This window comes from Gobio gobio (genome assembly GCF_949357685.1).
Source record: "Gobio gobio genome assembly, chromosome: 3".
Lineage (NCBI taxonomy): Eukaryota > Metazoa > Chordata > Actinopteri > Cypriniformes > Gobionidae > Gobio > Gobio gobio.
Window position 1 is genome coordinate 30133125 of NC_137099.1, and position 23443 is coordinate 30156567.

At 44.2% G+C, this 23443-nt stretch overlaps 1 protein-coding gene across 5 annotated transcripts in view; it reads right to left on the reverse strand.

Moving 5' to 3' along the window:
- The window catches only part of psip1a (PC4 and SFRS1 interacting protein 1a), a 113790-nt gene that overhangs the window by 85597 nt on the left and 4750 nt on the right, over positions 1 to 23443 (reverse strand). For 4 of the 5 annotated variants that reach the window (XM_079813027.1, XM_079813025.1, XM_079813023.1 and 1 more), the window contains exons 2-3: positions 20678 to 20768; positions 20423 to 20499 (exon numbers count right to left, since the gene is read on the reverse strand). In XM_079813027.1, the coding sequence (XP_079669153.1) occupies positions 20423 to 20499; positions 20678 to 20749 (149 nt within the window). In that variant the 5' untranslated portion in view covers positions 20750 to 20768. Of the gene's footprint in view, positions 1 to 20422; positions 20500 to 20677; positions 20769 to 23443 lie in introns of those variants that run through there. The other variant, XM_079813028.1, reaches the window with a different exon arrangement.

Here is a 23443-nt window from a genome sequence, read left to right on the forward strand (position 1 = left end):
TTTGTCTCGTTTGATATTGTATACTTTGTATATTTGTTCCTTTTTAGATGTCAATGTTGCATTTGATCTCCACATTTTGTATTGTTGTTAGTTTTACGTTGCCTTCCTTTAGGGTGCATTTTGTTCACTTATCTTTGCCCCCATTCATTTTAATGCATGTTTATAATGCTCTTTGTTCTTTTTACTTGGTTATATTGATTACTTGGAATATTTACGTGTATTTTATATACACTTTTTTTTTTGTCTTGTAAATGTATTGTTCTCATTTTATATTGTTTACTTTGTATATGTATTCCTTTTTTAGATGTTCCTTTTAATCTACACTGTATATATTATTCCTTTACATCTCTTTCCTTTAAATGCATTTTAGTCACTTTTTTTGTTTCTCCCATTCTGTTTTCATGGTTGTTTATAATGCTCTTAGGAATGTTTTATATACCTTTTTAATAAATATTTCAGACTTTCTCAAATTGTTTTGTGTGTATTTTTCTTTTCTGGGGGGAGGGGGGGTATGATTATATATATATATATATATATATATATATATATATATATATATATATATATATATATATATATATATATATATATATATATATATATATATATATATATATATAATATTTGAGCAAAATCTGCATAGCTGGCCTATAACCAATCAAGTCACTATGCTACAAACCTAGTCCACACTTAGCCTTAGAAGTAACCAATAAAATCACTTTACAGGGTCTTCAATGTGTCCTGTCCTCCAATAGCAGTCCGGGTTTTGGGAGTGGTCTTAAAAGAACAACCAATCCGGTTTGAGATGAAGGACCAATAGGGGATGGAAGGCAAAGCTGTTTAGAGGTGTGAAAATGTCTCCTGGGAAAAACTTGGGATTATTTGCCATGGCAACAAATGGCTGTAGCATGGATGTATACGGCCACAACATACATCCGATTTGGTATAATTTCGGATGTATACGGATATATACGGATCCATGGAATTTGACCTATCCGGCCAGTATACTCCTGGATTCTTCCGAATTTCAGCAGTGTATACAGGAGTATACTGGTCCGGATACACGTTTTTTCATGCAGTGCAAGTTGAGCGTGAAACCAGACCCACGTAATGGACGCCGGGATCAATCACGCTCAGACGGCAGCAAAAATGCCTAGTGTAAAAACGCCCATAACCTTCTGGACCCGAGGAACGCGCCCGTGCGTTTTGCTTGATTTTTCATCATGAAAAATGATGAAAAAAGTTTAAGTTGTTTTTGTAAAACAACTTAAAATACTCTGTCATTTATGGCCTCACAGACATGTTCCCTTTCGTTCAGTCACTACAACTGGGGGTTTTGCTTAGAAGGCAATCATCTTCGAGAATTTAACAATGCCCAATGGCAGTGCCAATGCCATGGGCATGCAGAATTTGCATGCGTAACTCCGCCCCAGCGTGTGGGTATATAAGGAAGTACGCTGGCAACATCGCATTATGTTTCTGCTTTGGAGCCAAGAGCATCTCTTCACTCCTGCAAGCCTGAATTCTGAAGTCCTCTCTTCAGTCTCCGAGACGAGCGGTTTTACAGAGTGTTGGTGTGACGGCGCGTTCCAGCGATCTCACACTGCCTGCCTGCTGATCGGTGCAGGGTTCTGCAACAGCTGTGTGTGTTTTCCCTGGGCGCGCACTTCCGGGTGCGATCGATCTCCGTTGCTGTCTATGGGCACATTCACTGCTCGACGTGTTTGGGCTTCAGCACGTTCGGGCAGTGTTTGTGGATGTGTCATGTTCCCACTGCGGGAACGTGACCATCACGATGTCGCGGTCGAGACTCAGTGATCTCCGTGAGCAGAGAGAGTCCCCTCTGCCACATCCCAATCTACCGTCCCCAGACGGTCCAGCTGATTTTGGAACAGTTCGGCGACGCACAGTTAGATCTGTTTGCCTCCCACGACTCTTCCCATTGCAGCCTGTTCTTTCCCTGACCGAGGGCACGCTCGGCACCGATGCACTGGCGCACAGCTGGCCGCGGGGCCTGCGCAATATGCGTTCCCCCCAGTTCTGTGCAAGATCAGGGAGGACAAGGAGCAGGTCATGTTGGTCGCCCCGTATTGGCACGGCCAGACCTGGTTCTCAGAACTGCTACTCCTTGCGACAGCCCCTCCCTGGCCGATTCTTCTGAGGAAGGACCTCCTTTCTCAGAGACGGGTCACCCTCTGGAACCTCCACGTGTGGCTCCTGGATGGGACGCGGCAGGTTTGAGTACCCTACCACCTCCGGTGGTGGCTACCATCACTTCTGCTAGGGCAGAGTCCACTCGGCGTGCCTATGCATTGAAGTGGTACCTCTTCGTCACCTGGTGTTCTTCCCGCCAAGAAGACCCCTGGAAATGCCTAATCGGGTCCGTGCTCTCATTTCTCCAAGAAGGGTTGGTGCGAAGGCTGTCTCCTTCCACCTTCAAGGTTTATATGGCTGCTATATCAGCCTACCACGACCTTGTTGAGAACAAACCGGTAAGTCAGCACGACCAGCACGACCTGGTCATCAGGTTCCTGAGGGCAGAGAGGAGACTGAATCCTCCTCACTCTCCTCTCGTCCCCTCTTGGGACCTCTCAGTAGTTTTAGATGCTCTGCAGAGGCCTCCCTTTGAGCCTTTGTGGTCAGTCGATCTTAAGTTCTTGTCAATGAAGACAACGCTCCTGACCGCGTTGGCCTCCATCAAGAGGGTAGGGGACCTGCAGGCATTTTTCGGTTGACGAAGCGCGTGATCCTGAGACGCCGGCCCGGATATGTGCACAAGGTTCCCACCACTCAGTTCCGAGACCAGGTGGTGAACCTGCAAGTGCTGCCCTTGGAGGGGGCAGACCCAGCCTTGGCACTACTCTGTCCAGTACGCGCTCTCCACGCTTACGTAGACAGGACGCAGTGTTCAGGACCTCAGACCAGCTCTTTGTCTGTTATGGTGGGAAGCTGAAGGGAAAGGCTCTCTAAAAGCAAAGGCTGTCTCACTGGATAGTGGACACCATTGTTTTGGCTTACCAGCAGCAGGGTCGACCGTGCCCCCTTGGGGTTAGGGCCCACTCCACTCGGAGTGTGGCCTCCTCTTAGGCTCTAGCGCATGGCGCCTCGCTAACAGACATCTGCAGAGCTGCAGGCAGGGTGACACCTAACACATTCGCAAGATTCTACAATGTCCGAGTGGAGCCTGTGTCAGACTATGTACTCGCCTCTACCAGTGGCCGGTAATGGACTAGGCTCAGGTGTCTTCGCTTGCTCGCCATTCCACTCCACGGACTGGATACGTGCAATATTTTCCTCAGGTGAGCTTCCCGGAAGCCCTGAGTCCCTCCAGCACTGTCGACGCCGACACCAGTAAGTCTGCCCTCTCGAGCCCAGACCCTCGTGTCAGGCCAGGTGCCCCGTGTGCATGGTTCCCCTCCGGCGACCCCACACGTGCATCTCCGGCGTAAGCCTCCTAGTGAGCAGGTGTCTTTCCCTTGGCAAGCCCCTTGCCACCCCTGGGGTTAAAAATCCACCTTCGGCTGGTACCCCTGAGTTCTCCTTATGCAGCCCTTAGTGGGTCATAAGTGTATTCTCTAAATCCTCCTTATGGGTAGAAATTTTGGCATATCTCCACCTGGAATATGCTTCCCAGTGTACCTTGGTATTCCTGTGATAAGTGGGAGTCCTTTGTCCGTACTAGTCTTACGACAGGGTACTCGCACTTACACAGGGCACTGGAAGACAGCCGAGTGGCGTCACTGTATTGGGACCCCCATTAGTTGGTCACTAACGCTACGTCGTAGTGACTGAATGAAAGGGAATGTCTCGGTTATGTATGTAACCCTCGTTCCCTGAGGAGGGAACGGAGACGTAACGTCCCTTTGTCACATCCGCTGTACTGCTGAAACTGAGTTCAATCTTGGCTCTGCAACAGATAACATAATGTGATGTTTCCAGCGTACTTCCTTATATACCCACACGGTGGGGCGGAGTTACGCATGCAAATTCCGCATGCCCATGGCATTGGCACTGCCATTGAGCGTTGTTAAAATCTCGAAAATGATTGGCTTCTAAGCGAAACCCCCATTCGTTATTCACTAATGTTACGTCTCCGTTCCCTCCTCAGGGAATGAGGATTACATACGTAACCGAGACGTTTTATTTGTGTACACTCAAAACAAAAACTACATGTTGTGCTTTTCGCTAAATAAAGAAAACAAACAGGATGCGCACTCCCGTCGGTCTCCCTGTGATGTCCATTCTGAAATGCATCTGAAAATGACCTCAGAACTCAAAGAATACTTGCCTCACAGACACAACATACAGTATATCTCTTTATAAAGCCTGTAATGTCTACTTTTAAATGAAGTCATTTATATAAATATTATCTGTTTATGTAATCCGTATGAAAACAGCGAGAGGTACAGATCAACCAGCAGAGCCTCATTATCTTTAATGTGACCACACCCACGCACGCGCAAAGCGATTGTAGCAACAATGCCCCGTTTCAATCAGACTTTGGCCGAAATGATCAACAGGATGGGCCTCTGCACACCAACTCGTGACTCTCCTAATCAAATCAGCCATAAACAAAGGACTCTTTATGTGTGATAGGGCTATCGAAGTTAATTAACAACCCGAGGAGCCACGATGTCTGTCGCAAAAGAATGGAGCATCGAATGGTATAGCCCCGAGACATTCACATGGCTTCACGTCCGCAAACGCACACACATAGCGGAGCACGCCGGAATGTTCACATCCACACACACACGCGTTACTTGAACCATGTGGACTAAAAACTGTCTCAATAATGTTCAAATATATATAATTTGTTGATTTAATGTCTTAATACGATGTATTAGAATAACTAGGATGTTTACTGTATGTAAATCAAAACCTGTATGCCAGTAACTGTGATAATCTTGTATATCTGCACGCTCACGTCGCAGAATGACAGTTCTTGGTATCTCTGGTATCGCAGAGACTCGGCTGTGCCGAATCTTGTTCACAAATTACAACAAGATGCATTATTATAGAAGTACCAGGTTTCTAAGAAATAGAGGCTTAAAATTTCCACCCTATTGATTAATTAAGAGGAGGGGGTCCAGAGAACAATGAAACACTCGCGCCTTCTCTCTCCTCGGACTGATTGGATCATTCCAACTCTCTGGGCGTCAGCCACTCCATCTATAAGAACAAGGAGCTTATCATTAACTCCTTACACTCCGCCACTACGAGGAAGACCACCCGGCCTTCGCCCCCTGAGAGAAGGATCCCTTTGGCATCCCCCGGCCACGAGAGAGAGACCGGCATACTTCTGGAGCGACTTTCCTAAACTTCACAGAAATTCTCCCGGACACGCAACTCCTTAGCGAACTTCCACGACGATTCGAACTCAGACACGTACACGAGAAAGCCTTATGCAAGTATTATATTTCACCTTTAAACTGCTTGTAACAGGATTTATTCCTGATTCACGAAATCATACATTTCTTGAGGGCTCTGGTGAAGGTGCTTTGAATATTTACCCCCGTGTGACTCGTAGCTTTGTATTCTGTAGTTGTTTTATTAAAACCCAATAATTGCATTAAATTGAATCCGTATTGTTTTGCTCACAAATATCGAAATCAATGAAACGTAAGATTTTAGCTACCCATTTAAGCTTGATTTTCCTGTATTACTACTTCAGTAATACAAATTGTACAAACATAAGAGATATTATTTGTCCTGATCAAACAGATCAATGTTTCTTAAGGTTTGTAAGATTGATAATTGATGAAGAAATCAATTTGGATAAAGGTTACTTTTAAATGATTAAAGGTTCCGTTATACGTTAATATTTGTCTATACAACAAGCAAATCATATTCATAGACTCATGAATATTCATACCATTTGAATTAATTATTCCCCGAAACTCATTGTTGTTACAGTCTGGTGGAGGATATTTTGGGCAGTTTCAAACTTTGTTTTTGTGAGCAATATTAATATTCATATTCTTGTGTATTTTTGGGTATTAATATTACGCACGCGCGTTTTCGTTCGTTCGTTTGAACTGTGAGACAAATCGTGCAAGGCGAACTCACTTACTGACTAAGGCACAGCGCCGAGCTCAGCTTAAGCATATTAACAGATGCTAAATTGGCAATATTAAAGGTCCTGCAGAGATAACGAAATCTCTGTACAGTCCATACATGAGTAATATTGTTTTATCCCGCTTGACTTGAACGAAGAAATCTTCTTTCAAGAGGAAGATTGAAATAGAGCGAGTTTCCTCTCTTCAATAATAGGCCTAATATAATATTAAATCGTTAAGATAAACGATAAAACTCCTGGTTTCGCATTGGCTTAGCTACCCAAATCAATGCTGACTGACCGTCAGCCAGTTTGATAAATGTCTATTGGAGTTCTTTTAAATGTGAAGCAAAGCAGATGTTAATTCCTGTATCCACATGTTTCTTGTGCCATTATAGCAAAAAAAGATCCGCCGTGGTCTAAAAGTCATTGTGATGGGTTAATTCTGTGTGCGACCATAATCTGATTTTTGGTCCAAATCACACGAGCTGGTGTTGCAACTCCGCGTGCTAGACACCAGGGGTGCGAGCTCACAGCTCTCGAATTACACTTCATCATAACTTTATCCCGAGCGGGCGCAACAGCGCCATCTGGTGGGCATTCCACCTAACTAACTCTAGTCTGGGTGGACTCGACTGCGCCATCTCGTGGGTATTTTCGAATAGTTCTACTCTCCGCTATTAATTTTGTCTTGACAAACTTAATTTCCTTCCTAAGTCGAGCATGTGAATTGTTATTGATTACTGTTAGAAACGTTTTCATTTATGCAATTTTACTAAGCATTAGGCAGCAACCAGGTCTCATTCTCGCTGATTAAACACACTTATTTGAATTTGGGTTTAAAAGGAAAAATGAATTCCCTCTAACTTAAATTGAAATTAGGTTCTTAAAGTTACTGACAGTCCGCTTGGAAGGAAGGACGCCACCGTGTGGCCATACCCTGCTAAGTCAGCTTACAGCTCTCTCTCTCTCTTTTCCACTTTCTTCCAATTCTGTGTGAAGTGCTTATTCCTGTTTCCCTTTCTGATTATTAATTTTTTTTTGGTTATTGATGATACACCAACGTTAGCATTAAATTGTTATAGGATATTATTTGGACTTGCTTTCCTTTATTTACATTCTCTTTACAGGCTTATTTAAATGTTAAACTTGTTTTGAATTTAATTTGAATTAAGTTGGTCTTGTTAATTTTTATTTTCTATTTAATTTTATTTTATTAATTAATTATTTTTTTTGCTTGTCTCTTTCTTCCTCTCATTTGGATTAGGTTCATTTCGATAGTTACCAACAGTATCAAAATTGCCTTTAGTTTTATCATTATTTGATAGAAACCTTTGCCTTTTTCTAAATCACTCTCGATATAGGATTTTGCATTTCCTTTTCGCCTGCAACCATAAATCACTTGATCCGGTAAACAATAGAGTCTTAATTAATGTTGATTCCACCTGTTTACCCTCTTTTGTGTATTTATTGTAAGGCTTGGGATCACCTAGCAGTATGGCTGGAAGCGATGACGAGCACTGTTCCGAAATTATTACTCTCAGAGTTACTCTCACAAAGAACTGGCCAAGATCCTCGGGAGCCTCGCCCACAACCTTGTCGCCCAGGCACGGCTAAGAGAAAAGAGCCACACCGACCTGGAACAGGAAGCGGCAACATTAAAGCTCCAAGCCGAGGAGGCCCGGAGAAACCAGGCCCTCACCTAGATCATCTAGATCAGCTACTTCTAGAGACCGAGAAAGAGGGTGAAACGGACACAGAACGAGAGAAAGAAGTAGAAAGACTTCAAAAGGCCCTGGAAGATCTGCGTCTGGACACAGACTGCAGAGAGCAGTCGGAGAAAGACACCAGGGAAGAACTCAACGAACAGCTCCGGCGAGGCGAAGTTCTCCTAGAGAGAGCCAGCACTGCACTCAAAGACAGAGATGCTAAAGCCAAAGCCTCCGAAAAACACTTGCAGGCTGCCCGAGCTGAGATCAATGAGCTTGTCCAGCAAAGACATGAGCTCCAAGATGAACTTGACCTTGTTCACAGAGAACTGAAACATTCCTATAAACTGCAAAGTGACCGGGAAGGGGAAACGCACCACACAAAGTTTCCCCCGACCAGCTGGTCGCACCTTTTAGCCAAGAACCAAGAGCTAGAAAGGGGGGTGACAGCCCACTGCTCAGACTGTCACCCACTAGCCTCCACGAACCCCCGCCAGCAGCAGAGGAAGGGAAGCCCTTCCAGGAAGTCAGGGTCAGCAGCCACGTAGCTCATAAGGACCTTGACAAGCTGGCCAGAAATATCCCTACTTTCAGCCCAGACCCTGCAGGAGGACACAATGTTTATGCCTATTTGCAAGACATAGACTTTCACCTGCAGACTGTCGCTAACGTGAACACTTGGGACAGATTGTACCTACTCAGAATCACGTCTAACCGGGACGTGCGTAGCTTTCTAGACCGCCAACCAGAGACTGTCAAAGCGGACTACGGGCAGCTACGACAAGCTTTAATTCGTGAATACTCTGATCCAGAATCAGTCCAGGGGCTCATCGCTGCTGTGGACCTCAGGCAAGGTCGACTTGAAACCCCACAGAACTTTTATAATCGACTGCGACGTACCTACTTCGGCGCACAAAACGAACCAGGCATGGAGGAGGACCTCAGCTTCAGAACCCTGTTCCTCCGAAACCTCCACCCCACGATTAATCACCATCTGGGAGTTCTGGTTTGTCCACGCAGCATGTCCACCCAACAGTTAAGAGACTTAGCTCACAAGGCTTACACCAAGCAAAAGGCTATTTCTGAAAAGACTGTAAAACACCCAACCATTTGCCCTGTCTCTGAGCATCGCCCAGAGCTGACCTTAGAAGGCGCACAACAGAACCACAGTTACGGACCCGTTAACAGAGAATCTACACCGTTCCAAGCCAGCAGAGGGCAGCATGATCGTGGTAATGCCCATCCAAGACACCAGAACGATCGCTCTGGAGGATCCTGGGACCGGCCTCGCCCCCTCCACAACCAAAGAGGGGGGGGGGGGGCACATGGGAAGCCGGCCGGCAACCCAGAAGGAGCCGAACCCTCTCTCCCAGAACGCCAAGCCCAGAAAACCGACGGAGGGGCCACTCTCGACGTGTTACTGGTAAAAGCGGATCTGAGCCCACGGCTAACAAGAAAAGTATGGTTGAGTCCGAAACTGCAGAACTGCTGAAACTACTGAAGGAGCTCCTCCAAAAGAAACCCATCAAGACAGACAAGAAGGATGAACCAGACACCGCATGACTGAACCAGACGCCTGAAATCAACCTTCCTGACCTTTCTGCAAATGAACCAAACACCCAGAACACTGTTTCCCAACCACAGACTATCGAACTAGCTGTTGCACCCCCACACGTCAGCAACACCCACTCACTCCAGCTGACGGCAACACTTCCTGACCGAGACAGTGTCACTCCGCACACCAAGGTACATGAAAGTGCTGTCCTGGTTATCTGCACTCACAATGAGACACAAGAGACATATCCCGACTGCCTACCGATCAACACACAGGCCCCAACACCCAGACTCTTGGGGAACCTGATCGAGAAGGGAATGGCACGAAAACTCTACCTAACCATCACCTTGGAAAAGGAACTGAGGCTCGAAGCCCTGGTTGACACCGGCTCCGACCTAATATTGATATCCGTTCAACTGTTTGACAAACTCAAATTTGAAGCACAGAGACAGAATCGCACTCTTAACCTTCACACGTGTAAGCTGAATGTGCAGTCGTACAGCCAAAACGACATCCAGCTCAAAACCATAGCTCCCATTCACCTGGCAGTTGGGCCTATGAGTCTTGTACATCCTGTCTATGTGTCACCTATGAACACTTATCCGTTTCTCATCGGCAAAGACCTGCTGGACCGCTTTGAACCTTTACTGGACTTCAAACAGCAGAAATTCTGGGCGCAAGTGCGAGAACCTCTTCCCCTCCAGACACACAGGTCTTCTGAGCAAGACTGTCAGGTCACAGAAGTCACGGAAACCCCTGCAGAACCAGACTGTCAAGTCACAAAGGTCACGGGAACTCCTGCAGCCAGCCGTGAGAACACAGTCTCAGACCCAGAGCAAACTTCAAGTTCGCTACTCTGCCCATTCCAGCTCACCATAGACTCTGATACCTACAGCCCCAAGGTCATGACTGACCTGCAGCTGAATGATATCACCACAACGAACACTATTCTAGCATTATGGGCAGACAACTCAGCCATTAGTCTCTCACCGTTCAATATAATCAGTGAAAAGGCACCAGACCCACCTTATGCCAGCAAGCGCACCCGTTTCCATTTGAACTCACACCCCTCCTCTATGGTGTCCGCCAGAGGAATCTGTGCGCTGCGCTTGACATGGAATCACCGGTGCCTGACCCATTATTTCCTGGTCCTTCCGGACCCGCCCCACGATGTTTACATCGGAGCAGACATTTTGGTTCGCCTCCGGGCTCATGTAGACACATTTAACGAAGTGGTATGGGCCCCATTGACTTTACAGCCACACGTTTCCATCAGCCATGACAACCTCATGTCAGTACAGACCATCCCGGAGGTCTGCACCCTAGTCAACGAACAGGGAACGGTGGTACCAGCATACACCAAAGGGGTCGCTGTTCGGCTCAACATGCTATGTGGTCAAACCTTAAACCACACCCTGGGCTTCTTCCAACCCTCACCTGAATGTGTGGAACTCGGACTCACACTTGAAGCCACACCCCCCACTGAAGAGTCATCTTGTGTAGTCTACATCCTCTTCAACAACTGCACAGCAACTGACATCAACATTCCCAAGGCCTACCGGCTGGGATGGCTAGTGAGCCATGACTTCCATGACTTTGAACTTGTACTACCCATCATTGGGCCCATTCCACCTGCACTGATACCCGAAGGGAGTGCAGATAACACACTGTTCACTGCACCTTTCAAATTCATTGCCATCACGTCTGTCGTGCCGATGACCAAAGACCAGGTGTTCCGAATGGAGCTGACTGAGGACAGTCACCTCGCAGTATACACAGTCTCCCACCAACCTGTCGGTGAGACTGATGAACCTGCCACACCTCTCAAGACCAACCTGACTGATGACACACATACGGAGGAACCGTACCCAGGTTGAGTCTCAAGTGCAGCAAATTCGACGAGATGCTGACGCGCTCCAGAGCAAGACAGACCGTCAAAGACTCAAACAAGTCCTTTATAAGTTCAAAGAATCCTTTGCCAAAGACTCTTTAGACTGCGGCCTCACCAACCTCCACATGGTGCGCATCCCAACGCACCCTGATGCGCCTCCCACTTTTGTCAAGCAATACAAGATTCCCATCGCCTCACACGAACCAGTGCAGGAGATCATCGAATCCATGCTTGAAAAAGGTGTCATCCGTCCTTGCAACAGTAACTGTTCAAGTCCAATTTGGCCGGTGCTGAAATCTAGCGGAGCCTGGAGACCCACGATCGACTATCGGAGATTGAATCAACAGGTACCATTGTCAAGGTGGACTAGAACAAGAAATACCCCGAATTAGGGGAGCCACAATCTTCTCTACGCTTGATGTGTCCTCTGGATTCTGGACCATTCCGGTGCACCCAGAAGACCAACACAAGCTAGCATTCACATTCAGCAACCGACAATACACCTTAAACAGATGTCCGTTCGGCTATGCCAACTCACCAGCTGAGTTCAACATCTTTCTGAACAAAGCCTGCCCAGACGCCAGAGTAAGAGGCAACCTGATCTATGTAGACAATGTTCTCATGAAGAGCACAACGGTGGCCGACCACCTGAATGAAATAGACTATGTTTTGAACCAAGGTTTGGTTCAAACCTTGGTTCAAAACCAAGGTTTTTGCCGGACCAAGGTCAACTACGTGGGCCTGCTAATCGGATCCCAAGGCATTGAACCTCAGTTAAACCGTATTCATGCCATTCAAAACATCAAGCCTCCTACAAACGTCTCTGAGCTGCGCAGTTTTCTAGGGGTATGCAATTACTCCCGACAGTTCATCGAAAACTACTCAGACATTGCCAGACCTCTAACAGCCCTGCTGAAGAAAGACTGCCCTTTCGTCCGGTCAGACGCTCAAGAATACACCATGACGGCACTAAAAAGACATTTAAGCACAGCTCCATGCCTCGCTTACCCTGATCCACAGAAGGAATTCTACCTGGAAGCCGGGTTTTCCGACCAATGTCTCAGTGCTGGCCTATATCAACGACATGACCAAGACAAAAAGGTGGTCGTATATGCCAGCAAAACGCTTCTCCCACCAGAGTGCAAGTTCTCAGACTGTGAAAAAGCTCTGTTCTGCCGGTGTGGGCCATTCAGCAATTCTCCAACTACATTGGGGCACAGAAAGTTATCATTGAGACTTGCCACCAGCCCGTAATGTTCCTCAACAGCCAACGCATCCGAGATGGTGTTGTCACTAATTCACGTATAGCCACGTGGTTAATGGCCCTCCAGGGACGGCGTCCTCAAGGCAGGTGCAGGAGTGCTGTAGGTGAACGATCAGCCGTGCCCACCACAACACTTCAAGTTGGGCCCATCCAGCCCCAACGTTGCAGTGCTAACCCGCAGCAAGCGACCGGCACCGGCTACAATGCCGCTATCGCCAACTCCGTAGATTGCCAACAACGACATAGCGGATATGCAAGCCTCTGACACTGCAATAAAGACGATTCTTGACTACCTCTCTGACCCCTCCTGCCACCCTATCACTGACTCTGAGCTCACTGATGACTCAAGCCTCAGACATCTACATAACTCCAGACATGTTACAGGACAACATTCTATGGTTTGCGCCCGATGACAGCACTTGTCAACGGCTTGTGGTGGCACGGTCGCAAAGGGGGGTCATGCTAATGTACGCCCACAACACACCATGTGCTGGACACCACGGCATCAGAGCCACATATGACACACTGAAACAGGTGGCATATTGGCCCGGGATGCAACAAGATGTGGCAGAGTATGTCAGAGAATGCCTGGTTTGCTGCCAGTTCCAACCAGCAAACCCGAACCACAGAGTCCCACTGCAACGCAGAAGGATCACGTTCCCGTGGTCAGACCTACAAATCGACTGGGTGTGACCCCTGCCCAGGTCTGCAAGAGGCAACAAGTACTTCCTCACATTGGTGTGCCAGTTTACCAAATGGGTAGAGTGCCTGCCAGCACCCAATGACACCGCCCAAACCACAGCATACCTCCTGATGAACCACATCTACCCCTTTTCCACCAAGGCAGAGCTAGAGCTAGAGCCAGAAGCCTTGGAGCCAGAGCCTAGTTTCAAGTCGGTTCTTTGTGTTTCCACACCCAAAGCCCCAGCTCCGAGCCAGGAAAAGTGGTTCTTAAGTAGCACCAAAACATTGCTGGGCTAGAACAGGGCTAGAAGTAAGAACCGATTACGTCAGGCGCTGGGGGCGGGGTCAACAAGACGAACACAAACTTGAGATCCGCCATTGTTGAAATAGCAGCTAATGGAGCTAACAGCTGCTGCTCGTTTGTAATCTCCGTCTATAAAAATTACGGCGAACTGCATGAATGCGTTGGATCCGCTGTGTTTTGATGCCGATGTAGGATCGTAAAGCCATGTGAATCAACAGTAACGCAACGTTTGCATTGTTGATGGAAGGCTTGTTCGCAGCGGTGCTGTGCAGACCGATTGGTGTATGATAACGAGTCCAGCGAGAGCATACGACTCCTTATGCTTTTGATTCACTCATGCGTTTATCACACGCGGATCGGTGTGCGCAGCGCCAATGCATCTCGAACAAGCCTGGTATGTTTGTGTTTCCCGCTGCCCAGGGTTGCCAGGTTTTCACAACAAAACCCGCCCAATTGCTACTCAAAACAAGCCCAATCGCGTTTCAGGGGGGCTTCCCCGGTAAAAATCACATTTGGGGGTAAAATATGTGTTTTTTTGGCATGGTTGCCTACTAAAATTTGCATTCCCGGGGCTAAATATTACATAATCGCTTCAAGCCGCGGTCATGAAAAAAGCCTGCGGCATAACCGCAGACATGGCAACACTGCCGCTGCCTCGCTAACGTTGCTGAGAAAGATGAGACGCACACACAGTGACGTAAGACCTGGCTCTGTTGTGATTCTCAGCCCGTGGAAAAGCAAACGGTTCTTAGAAAGCTCCTCAGTCGAACCAACTATGAACTGGGACTAGCTCTGGCTCTGGACTAGCTCTAGCACTGCCTTGGTGAAAAAGGGGTAATCTTCTCCCGGTTCTGATTGCCACTGAAAGTCAACTCAGACAGAGGCACCCATTTCACGGCCGAGATCATGCAACAGATCTGGAAATGCCTAGAGGTACGGGCTAAACTTCACATCAGCCACCATCCAATCTCGTCCGGCCAGGTCGAGAGATCGAACCGAACGGTGGTCGCCATGTTGAAAAAGTATGTGTCTGCTAACCAGAAAGACTGGGATATGAAACTCCCCCTCGTTCTGATGGCTCTTAGAGCTACCCCACAGGAATCGACACGGGTGTCCCCCTTCGAGCTCATGACTGGGCGGCAGATGTCTCTGCCACTTCACTTGCTGTACCAACCCGGAGACTCCAATCTTGTCACCGCAGTGATCTTGACAGATCTTGTCATCCAGTACCTCGAGGAGCTCCATAGACACTTAAAAGCAACCTTCGCTTTTGCCCAGCAACACCTGCAGAAAAGCGCTGAAGGTCAGAAAGCATATTAAGACCGGAAAGCATCACACCAGGAACTGGATGTGGGCGACAAGGTCTTGTATTACAGCTTCAACCCGCCACCTTTGACAGGCCCCCGGCGGCTGTCAAAGAAATTTCTGCCTCACTGGACGGGACCCCATGAGATTATGAACAAACTCTCCCCAGTAGCGTACCAAATCCAGTTAAACCGGGGATCCAGAGAACCAGTTCTCAAATGGCCGTCACCGAAGCGAAAAGACTGTCCCATCCAACCCGGGACAAACCTTGCTGACCTGTTCCTTCTCTCTCTCCTCTGCTTCTCCCTACCTCTCTCACTCTCCTGCCTGTAATAGAGACAGAGCGTATTTAGGTCACGCCCACACCGGGGGTGGAAACAATCCAACGCTCTCCATTGACTTTGCATTGCGTGAGGCTGCCTCATTGTCATTTCGGACTTATAACAAAAAACAGAACAATGTCTAAAAGCTGATATGTGACAAGGTGTACAGCAAACAAGCTAAAAAACACAGAAATAAGTTTTTATAAGCTGTCGACCCAAAAAAACGAGCGTTTAAGAAGATAAAAGTGGATACAGGCAATACGAAGTGAAGCTTCAGCAGGAAGAATGGGTACATTTTGGGATCCTGACACTCAGTATGCCTCAATATGTCTGTGTGCAGTAAATATGTTGTCACTGTTAAGTCAAATATCCAAATGTCCGTTTTATATATTATATTTACTGTCGCTGATTACGTTCCCCTCTAGTCGCTGTAGTTCTCAGTGTAATATGACCCGTCGCGCGCTGTCTCAATGGCCTGAATCCACTTTTTTTGTCCTTAAACGCTCGTTTTTTGGGTCAACAGCTTAAAAAACGTCTGGGTTTTTGCTTCTGGGTTTTGTTTAGCTTGTTTGCAGTACACTTTGTCTCATATCAGCTTTAATACATTGTTCAGATTTTTGTTACAAGTCCGAAATGACAAGGAGGCAGCCTCCCGCAATGCAAAGTCAATGGAGACGTTCTGATTGTTTTCCCCCCGGTGGGCGTGGTCTTCAGATTATGACGCGTGTCGCTCTGTCTCTATAGGATGCGGCTGTGGATCATCCTCCTGTGCCTCCAGTCAACCAGAGGCCAGCCGCAACCAGACCTCATCACATCAGGCCCAGCCTCGGGCATTGTATTGAGAGGACAACCAGGGCTCCTGATCACCAATTGCCAGACGCACACCCAGAAAGTGTACATTCGACTCGCCCCTCGCAACGTCTACAGAGCACACTACCCCCATGCAGTAGCCCAGTACAGCTGGGCCGGTGCCCGGTGGACAGAAGACTCTCTCCTCCATGCTGAGGCCGATGTCAAGCACATGCTCAACCAACTGGAGAAGATGACAGTCACCCAAGTGGAGTTAAGCGGACACAACCGCCGGTCAAAACGGTTCCTGGGAGCGTTGCTCGGAGCCGCCGCCGCCGTTGGAACTCTGTTTAACATTGGCATGTCCAGTGTCAACGCCTTAACATAGCCACGATAAGACGGCATGTGGCTGAAATTCAGACTGAACTTCCACAGCTAAAAGAGCAACTCACCACACAGAGTGCAGCTTTACAAACCGTCGGCCAGACATTAAGAGGAACGGTGGTAATTCTAAACACCCACAGTGTCCTGTTGAACCAGACCGTGAACTCCATGAAACAGCTGTTTAAAGTCTTCCAGAATGACTTTGCTCAAACGCAGCTGGTCACAGCCTTGATGACTGACATGCTACGCGAAGTAAGCTCCTCCATCGACAGCTTAGCCATGGGTAGAATACCACCATACTTTATACCCTTAAGCCCTTTTTTAATCTTGCACCTTACAAATAACCCAAATTACAAAAAAAACACTAAACTAATAAAAACTAATGTTTTTAAACTTGTATTTTTCATAATGTTGGGAAGATCACAGGAATTATCACTAGGATACTGTCTGCCTTCAATCGACATCAACAGCACATCTCTGTACAGCAGTGGTTGTACAGTATTTAATGAAAAAGTGCACATATTGCTCATTGTTCTTGAGAGAAATATTTTCTCAGATGTTCTGCAATTTTGTTTAAAGAGGAATTATTATGCGCTTAGCACTCTTCCAACTTGGTCGCACATGCGACCAAAATTTGTACGACTGCAGCTAAAATTTGTCCTAGGTCGCAGCGGTGCACCTAACGTCCTCGCATCCGCTGCCTCTTCACGAACGAAGCCGCAGCGTTTGTTCTCCTTTGACGGAACTCACACACATGGTTCGATCATATCGTGGTTAGGGATGGGCAACAGTGGTCGAGTAATCGAGTACTCGAACGTGACAGCGATCATCGATCATGAGAACGATGATTGCCCAGAAAAAAAATTTTTGTCTCTATTTTTTATTGGTTATTGCGTCGTTTTGCGCGGTACCGGAGGTCTGATTGGTTAGCGTTACAGCGCCTCCAGACCGCGGCGAAATAAAGTGAAACTGATGCGTGCACTGCAGTGATGTCTGTAATCACTGTGATCATTAAATGGTTAGTGCAAGATGTGCAGCGCCAATCTGTCATAGCCTACATAGCATTATAATGAGAACACGATGGAAATTAGTTAGTTCCTTAGTTATTACTTAGTTCCCCGTGTATCAGCTGATCCACAGAGAAACTAGCTGGAACACTCAGACTAGCGCGTGAAGTTCATGTGCGCATTCGCGTCCTTTTCTGCAGATGCACGTTGTAAGATTACTTTTATGTTGTCTATCTGATTAATCTAATATAAGAAGCGTTTGGTTGAGCTTAAGCTAGCAAAGCGCTGCCGTTATACCGGCTGTTGTTCATTCTCTTCAGTTGTTTCAGCTCAAAAGCATTTCATGCTCGACATGATGGTTTAGAGACAGGCTATTTCTTTCTCAGAATCATTGACATTAGTAATGCAGCACTGCTATACTGTTCTCGTATTTTTTAACAGTAGACCTAGTTAGATTTAAAGTTGTTTTTCGTTATGAGTTCGAAAACGCTCAGTGATGTCAGTAAACGCTTCGATCTTGAATAATAAAATGAAGTGCATGATGTGCAGAGTCAATCTGTCATAGCATTATAATAAAAACACGATTTTAATAAAATGTTGTTTCTGTGTGCTTTCGTTGTCCGTGTATCAGCGTTGTTAAGGGAAGAGCGCATTCAAAATGTTCCGTTTCAAACCATAGCCTGTCAAATAGCTCGCTGAAGTTCACGTGCGCATTCACGTCCTTTTGTGTTGATTTATGTCGTAAAAGGTTCATAATAATCTTCATATTAATATTGATATAGGGTGCGTTTGGTTGAGTTTATTAACCAGATAGCAAGCTCTGCAAGGTGGTGTTATTTCACAGTTTCAGCTCAAAGGCAATGCTCGATATTACTGACTTGGTTATTTGAGACGGTCATTTTATAAAGATGTTTCTTTTTCAAAGACATTTATGCATCATAATCTAGCAGTTATTTTTTGTTTTATATGTTCATGTTTTCATATACCTGTTTTCATGTCACTTGTATTTGTCAACAACCATTTTCATAACAGTTTTCATTATCTCAATGACGGACAAGCCCCGCCCCCTGCACATGCCCCGCCCCCGAGTACTCGAGTACTCGTTTTTGAGACCTATCGATGATCGAAATGAGAAATTGACAAAAATGCCCATCCCTAATCGTGGTCTAAACCAATCAGACACAGAGATGGGGCGGGTCTTTGCCTCTGATTGGCTGTGGTCCAGATATTCCTTTAGGCCTACACTGCTCCGTGCTGTGTGATTGAAATTGCATCCTGAGCAGCAGAGAATAAGTTACGGCAATCAGCATCAGCAAAATAAACGCAAGAAAACATACAACAAATAATGAAAAGAAATAGACCCATAGAGTTTTTTTCTCTACGAAAAGTAGGTATTTTCCCCCCCAACACTCTCCCCGGTCAATAATCAGACAACAGCCCAGACATGGAGCTACTTCTAGTGCGGCGCGGGACTAGATTTGATGGCCGCGTGCAGGCGCGGGCGGTAAGGTACTCGCGGTTACACGTGTGCGGGTTGCAGGAGAATAAAGCTATTTATTTATTTGCGGGACTCCCGTAAAATAGAAATATCGGTAACACTTTACAATAAGGTTCGTTAGTTAACATTAGTTAACTACATAAGTTAACATGAACTAATAATGAATTGCATTAATAAAACATTTATTTATCTTTGTTAATGTTAACTTCAACATTTACTAATGCATTATTAAAATCTTGTTAACATTAGTTAATGCACTGTGAACTAACGTTAACAAAGATGAACTAATGCTGAACAGAGGTGTTGTTCATGGTTAGTTCATGTTAACTAATGCATTAACTAATGTTAACTAATGCAACCTTATTGTAAAGTGTTACCAAAATATCTAAAAGTAAAACATCTATAAACAAATAAATTGTTATTCATATATTGCACAAAAGCAAGAACAACTAAAACAAAATAAAAACCATTTACAGGTGCAAGCATATAGGCAGAGTTTCTGTTTATAACTTGTTTTTGCTGCATTGTGCAATGTAGCCAATATGTGTTTATTTCTAGAACGTAATGGTCTAACAGATGCATTTAAGATAGAATCCACTCACCGCTCAAAACTTCAGAGTTTTTGCTCAGTGCTGAATCCTGTATGCTGGCAAATCCTCTGATTATAACAAAGAGTGTAGACATGAAAGTTTTTTGTGCAGTCATTTTCATTGATAATGGAGCTTTGTGAGATTGCGATGAACTGAGATGATAGCTTTTTAGGAATTATGAAGGGAGCGCACTTTGAGCGCATTCTGCCACGCCAATCCATGCATGCTTTTGCTTTTACGTTAAATTACTTTACAGAAAAAAAAACATATTTATACTTTTATGCAGGTGGGAGCTGGACAAAACATGAATGTTGCGAGCGAGATGGTAACATATATTTTCGCGAGAGCGGGACTGAAAAATCATGTGGCCAGAATCATAAAGAATGTGTCCAGGGTATGGCAGGGAACAGTGCATTTGTAAGCGGATCAACAACAAGGGGGGACCCGCTAAGACTTTGAGCCATGAAATGTTAGGTCTCAGTTTAGGGAAGCACCTTTAAACAGTAGCACTTTCTATTTTGAAATGTTTTATTTTGCTTAAAATATTTTAGTTTGGCAGCTTAGTGAAGCACTTAAAAAAATATTTACATATATATATATATATATTTACCTACACCTTATTCTTGTTTAAAATCATTTACATAATATATATGAATGTATATGGAGTGTGATAAAAAGGTGAACTTGAAATTGTGCCGTTAAAGGCGACGCGAGCCGAGGAATAATTTGGATGCACCTAAATTTTGTGCTGGTGCACCTAAATAAAAAAGTTAGGCGCACCAGTGCAACCAAGGAAAAAATTTAGTCTGGAGCCCTTCTCCAGTAAAAGAGTGCATGCACATGATCTAGAGTGTGCAGACGGTGCGCACATATTTATGCTAAGTTAAATTTTCATAAATCCCGATATGTGCTTAGAAAATTGCAAAAGCACATTACAAGGCCTTTTTATGCGTACACAAAGTTTATACATAAGGCCCCACGTCTTTAATTAACCTGCTATTTTGATTTTGAGCATTTAAAGCTCCAAAACACTTTATCACAAAGTTTGACAAATTTCTACTTACGTTTCATGAGTGCCAAAAAAGAAGATAGGAAACTTTATATTTGATGGTTTGACGGCTCCATCTGGAATCTCATCAATCTGAAATTGCACAGTGGCATACGTGTAAAGCATTAAACTGTATGTAAATATTTAAAAGCAAAGCACTAAACATTAATCAGACATGACATTTGACTATAATAAACAAATTCATTATAATAATAATAATAATAATAATAATAATAATAGGAATTTTGATCATTTAGTTTTGTTTGCTCACCCTTGCAGGCCAGTGGGGATAACCCTTCATCTTTGCAAAAATCAAATCGCCAGGTTTGAAATCCTGAGTCATGTCAAGACGGATGGATCACCTTTGGGACATATCAAAACATTTCCATTATTTGTACCTTAAGACACCACTCATCCATTTGGCATAATCCATATTAACCTCATCATGACACAGTGACATTAGGGCTGGGCGATATGGCCAAAAAGTGATCTCAATAAAATCTTTTCATATCAGTCGACATCGATAATTATCACGATAAATGTCAAATATTTTTTTCTTTCAAATTTAAAGGCAGAATTTTGCTCCTAAGTGAAAGTTGTAGAAACCAGACTGTCATATTCTGACAATAAAAAGTAGTTTAAAACCACAATTAAAATATACATTTTTTAATTCCTTACACTTTTCCAGTCATTTTTCCTTAACAAAATAAATTTCTTAATAGAAAAAAAATAAATGTCTTAGTTTCTGCATGTTCTAATAGGTGATATTGTTTCTAGTCATGAAACAGGTTTGTGTTGCCTGACTTTGGCATACATCTTCGGCACAGTTTGCAGTGCAGTATTAATAATATTTCATGTTTTGTCTCTTAGAAATGCACATTTGACAGTGAGTTGACAGTAGTAGTAGCAGCTTGAGTTAGGAGGATGCAGATGTAAATTTATGTTCATTAACAAAAAAAACGACATCTGTAAAAAAATATATGTTTATATGGTAAATTAATATTATGACTGAGTTTTATTAAAATTAACCATTGGTCTTCCATAGTAATTAATTTAATTAATTAATTAATTAATTAATTAGTTACATTTATATAGCGCTTTTCTAGGCACTCAAAGCGCTTTACATATAGAAGGGGGGATTCTCCTCAACCACCACCAATGTGCAGCATCCACCTGGATGATGCGACGGCAGCCATATTGCGCCAGAACGCCCACCACACACCAGCTGATTGGTGGAGAGGAGACAGAGTGATGAAGCCAATCTGTATATATCTCTATATAGTAGGCTATCATAGATTTAGATCATGATAACCACAGTTAAAAACAAGCAAATAGCTCTTCACTACCATGGTAAAATGTCTCTATATGGTTTATTTGGTATTTGTATGAAAAACAGTAGCCTAAAAACATTTAGTATAAATGCACTATAAGTATAAATTCTATAGCTCAATCACAAAAAAATACTGTTATTCCTTTTAATACATTCAATACATGTCAACATTAATAATATAATACAATTCTACATTAATATATCCCACATTTCTGCCACAGTACCATGGTGCAGTGGTTAGTGTCACAACAGTAAATTCATGGTAAATTATGGATAAGATCGAAAACCCTTCAGACTGTATCATTGCGCACAGTGTTTCTCCTGTTTGTCAGGGCTGTTCCCCCACAACCATTTACTAAGGATCTGTTTGTTTATTTTATGATATGCTATTTTTTTAAAGATAACTTACGACAGATTTGTAAATCGTTAGCATATTACTTAATAATCATTCATGATCGTATAGTCATGATTTGTAAATGATTCGTTTATCATTATCTATAACTTGTAAATAGTTTATAACTGAATCTACAAAACCTACAAAAAATGTAACAATTTATTAAACATGTATGAAATGCAGAGTCAGTCATGTTTTGTAAATTATTAGTTCATCATTAACTTATCAATTGTAAATTACTTATAACTGAATCTACAAAACATACGTAAAACAATTAACATTTCATTTATTAATAATTTATGAACGCATAGTCATGGTTCGTAAATGATTAGTTAATCATTTATTATTATAATAATTTGTTACATTTATATAGCGCTTTTCTAGGCACTCAAAGCGCTTTACATATAGAAGGGGGGATTCTCCTCAACCACCACCAATGTGCAGCATCCACCTGGATGATGCGAAGGCAGCCATATTGCGCCAGAACGCCCACCACACACCAGCTGATTGGTGGAGAGGAGACAGAGTGATGAAGCCAATCAGTATATGGGGATGATTAGGAGGCCATGATGGACAGGGGCCAATGGGCAAATTTGGCCAGGATGCCGGGGTTATACCCCTACTCTTTATCGAAGGACATCCTGGGATTTTTAATGACCACAGAGAGTCAGGACCTCGGTTTAACGTCTCATCCGAAGGACTTGTTACAGTATAGTGTCCCCATCACTATACTGGGGTGTTAGGACCCACACAGACCACAGGGTGAGCACCCCCTGTTGGCCTCACTAACACCTCTACCAGCAGCTACCTGGTTTTCCCAGTTGGTCTCCCATCCAGGTACTAACCAGGCTCAGCCCTGCTTAGCTTCAGTGGGAAACCAGTCTTGGGCGTCAGGGTGATATGGCTGCTGGTGATATTTATATATATATATTTATATATTAATATAATATCAGGGTGATATTTACTAACCACTTGTAAATTACTTGTAACGGAATTTACAAAACATCCATAAATTGTTCGCATATCACTTGATAATCATTAATTAATGTTTTGTAAATGATTAGTTCATCATTAACTAACCACTTATAAATGACTTCTCTATAATAATAACTGAACGTTATTATAAAGTGTTACCAAAACTTCTGACTAAACTTCACAATAAATCTTTATTTAAATCGTGTCTGTGCTTTGTTTGTTATGATGAGAGGATTTGTAGATAATGTGAAGATTCATGTAAAACGTAAACTTGCACTAAAATTCATTCAGCGTTTTGAGACTGTATAAAACTTCTTTTGATCAATATGGATTCTCAT